The 3,379-nt window shown below is 54.6% G+C and overlaps 1 protein-coding gene and 1 long non-coding RNA gene across 2 annotated transcripts in view; one reads left to right on the forward strand and one right to left on the reverse strand.

Moving 5' to 3' along the window:
* The window catches only part of GPSM1 (G-protein signaling modulator 1), a 60,281-nt gene extending 59,601 nt beyond the window's left edge, over positions 1 to 680 (forward strand). Inside the window, exon 14 of the mRNA XM_009280622.1 lies at positions 492 to 680. Coding sequence (XP_009278897.1) covers positions 492 to 680 — 189 coding nt within the window. The remainder of the gene's footprint in view (positions 1 to 491) is intronic.
* Positions 681 to 1,050: 370 nt separating this feature from the next.
* LOC103900033 lies at positions 1,051 to 3,379 on the reverse strand. The gene is made up of 2 exons (XR_657640.1): positions 3,292 to 3,379; positions 1,051 to 1,210 (listed from the first exon to the last, which is right to left on the reverse strand). It is a non-coding gene; the product is annotated as an uncharacterized LOC103900033 (long non-coding RNA).

Raw genomic sequence — 3,379 nt, forward strand, 5'->3', positions numbered from 1 at the left:
ACATGCTCAGGAAGTGTCAGGTACCGGCAGGGCTGAACCGGCTGCCGAGCCGGAGCCGGGGGGGGGACGACACTAGTTTCTCCCACACAGGCAAATGCCATCCCCTGATCCCACCTGCCCAGCTGGGAGGGGCTGTGGCCAGCAGCTGCCCACCTGCAGCCCTGGGCACCCAGGCAGGTACTTGTCTTTGCCTCCAGGTCCTTCTTTTGACCCTGTACCGAGGGCTGCGCTTTGTCACCGCTCTACAAGCGAGAGAGTGACTGGAGAGCCCACCTTCCACGCAGTGCCTACAGCCCTGGGCCGGGTCACTGCTCTTCCCTTGCGCTGGAGCCCGCAGTGGGGTGCAGCACTGCTGGTCCCGCTGCCCCGTGCCCCGGGATAGGGAACGTGTGCTCTGGATGCCTCTTGGGCACTGCTCCCAGCCCTTTACTTCCATGACAGGACTGTCTTGTCAGTACTCTGTCCTAAAGCCTGTTCTCCTCCCCGTGCAGTCCTCCAGGATAGATGACCAGCGCTGTGCACCACCAGACTCCATCCCCCGTGGCCCCACCATGCCGGACGAAGATTTCTTCAGCCTCATCCAGCGCGTCCAGGCCAAACGCATGGACGAGCAGCGGGTAGATTTGGCCTCAGCCCAGGAGGAGGCCGGAGAGGAGCAGCAGAGGCCTGGTTCCAGCTAAGAACTGGGGTTTGGTTTGGGGGGGTTGTTTTGGCTTAATTTTGGGTTTTTTTAAAAGAAAAAAAGTGTAGGTGGTTTCAAACCCGAGCGCTCCTGCGCTACCACAGACTTTTCCCAGGAGCTGCCCCAGGGACGTGGGGAGCCGCACCTCCGTTGCGTCGCACCTGGCTGCTCTGCGGAGGCAGTGTTACAGGAAGGCCCACCAGATGGGGGGACGGTTTTTAAACAAGGGGTTTTTTTAGGGGACACAGCCACTGTAACACTGGGCACAGCACGAGGGAAGACGACTTTGGCAGCCCCTTTGCTTATCACCTAAAAATCCAGGAACTTCTGCCGTCAGCCAAAGGAGGAGCCCAGAGTGGGTAGTTAACTCCAGCCTCGATGTCTTTTATTGCCACAACACTTTCAATTTAACGGGGGAAGGGAAGAGCATCTTTTCCATTTTGAAGTCCTCCTGTCTTGCCCGCATCACGAGGTGACACAAATTGCTCTGGATCCTTCCCTGGAACGTCTTGCTCAGCTTTGTTCTTTCTACAGGAGGAAATAAGCCCAAGTCAGAGGCTACACCGGTCCTTGTAAACCTCATCCCCGCCCCAGCCGCAGTCATGGTCCCAACACACCTTAAAGTTTATTTTAGGTTTGCTGAGGACTCTGCAGTGAGCCCTGTGACACCCCCTCTGCTTCCCCAGCCGCGGTCCTGTGCAGAGCTGTACCGGGACCTCCTGAGCAGGAGCAAAGCCTTGCTCGCCCTGAGCTTTAGTGGGATTTGGTTACCTCTAGAGGACAGCTGTGCAGCCCGAACTGCAGGCCCAAGGCAGGGGCCTGTGCCTGGGAAGGGAAGAAGGAAGCCTTTGCCCATCTGTTCAGCACAAGGCAAACTTGGGCAGCTCATCGCTTCTGGTGCCACTGAGCCAGAAGTCTCGTGCAGGACTGTCCTGTGTGCAGGTGAGTGTGCCCGAGGCAGAAGCCTGCATTTGGCAATGACCTGCTTTGAGAGCCAGCAAAGTCTTCTGGCCACGGCTTGTCAGGAGAGCAAGCAGAACCATCCCCTCCTCCCTTCTGTGTCCAACAGCAGTCGGGGATAATAACCCTTCCCTCCCCTTGTTTCTCCCAAAACCAGTGCTGAGCTTCTCCCTGTCCCTGCAGGCCCCAGCAGAGCTGCCCTCGGCAAAGCACTCCTGTTTTGCCCGATCCATCTCCAATAAATGGAGCCTCACGAGAGCTCGACTGGGGCGTTGGCTGGGAAGTCAGTTCCACCCCACACACAAGTGCAAGGGTCTACATTTACTTTCATTCCTTCCCCTTTTGCAACAGTTGGAAAAGCAAGGCCAGGGAGGAGGGGAGCAGGGATCTCACTTCAGGAGGTGGAGTATTTTTTCTTTGCTTGACCAGACAGGCTGTCTTGGACTTCAGAAACTCCATAATGAGTTCTGCCAAAGCAGATATGTTCCTATAGAGAACAAATCAAGCACTTTCTATTTGAAATGCATTTGATGGAAACATTTCCAACCAGCAGTAAGATTTTTAGACCAGTGATGCTGCTCATCGGGCATTTAACCTGCCTGCACTGACAATGTGGAGGGGTAGCTGCATCTTACCTGCTACCAGGGAGCGCTCACCTGCTGCACGGACTGCTTGGCCGAGGCTCGGCCTCCTTCCGGTCAGAGCTCTGGAGAAGGGATAGGAGGACCTGCCCAGCCACCTACGTACTGACCCAGCTTGCATTTGTAAAGAGGAGGAGAACGAAGATGAAGCTGACTTGACCAGCTGCAGGCTCGGGCCTGTGCAGCTCTCAGCCAGGTGGTGAACTGGAATCTGACCGTTCAGCTTTCAGAGGTGTTAATTATTTGCCATATACTTGAATGTATGAGCTTATTTATTTTTTACATGTGCATTTGCTAATGTCATTTTAATGGGGAATTTCCAACCCACAGGTACTTTTTTTTCTAAAAAATAATCTGCCAAATGAATTAATATATTAGAAGTGAATACAGCTCAAGGGGAAGGGGGGTGTGTGCTTAATAAATATTTGTGTCTAAGCTTCATTGACAAAAATTCATTTCCATTATTTCGTGGCCAGCCTGCCTGCTGTGCCGACAGCAGAGCTAATGCTGGCCTTGGGAATGGGGTTGGGGGTGGGTGGTGGTATCTTGTGCCAGACACCACCACGTGTAAGTGTTAAGAAAAGGGTGTATGCACCCACCTACACCTTCCTTTACATTAAGAGCACACAGGTCTCTTAAGCAGCAGCCACTATTCTCAGCTCTGCCTGCCTTAAATGCACAGCATCTATCTGACTGCATGGCTGTGGAGGGAGACGCAAAGCCCTGAGCATTCCCTGCCCACAGCAACGGCCAAGCCCAGACATTACCAGGAGGACAGGGCAGACAAACAGCCCTGCAGTGGCCGAGAAAAGAACGGCTTTTCTCAGTCAGCTTGAGCCCTCCTCTAGGAATGTGGCCGAGCCTTTCCTTTCAGGCCCTGCCTGTCTCGGTCGGTGCCTGGCCCAAAAGCTGTGTCTTGTTTCCCTGGCAGCAGGGGAAATTACCAGAGGAGAAGGGCAGCGAGCGCTGCGCAGAGCCCTGGCATCAACCCTTAGTGAAGACACTCACAAAGCAGCGGGCAGCAGTGCTAGCTCGTTCCAACGCAGCAGGCGTGAGCAGGCCATTAGACTTCGCTAGAAAGTGGGCCTGAGCGCAG

The sequence above is a fragment of the Aptenodytes forsteri genome, unplaced genomic scaffold (genome assembly GCF_000699145.1).
Source record: "Aptenodytes forsteri isolate BGI_AS27 unplaced genomic scaffold, ASM69914v1 Scaffold68, whole genome shotgun sequence".
Taxonomy (NCBI): domain Eukaryota; kingdom Metazoa; phylum Chordata; class Aves; order Sphenisciformes; family Spheniscidae; genus Aptenodytes; species Aptenodytes forsteri.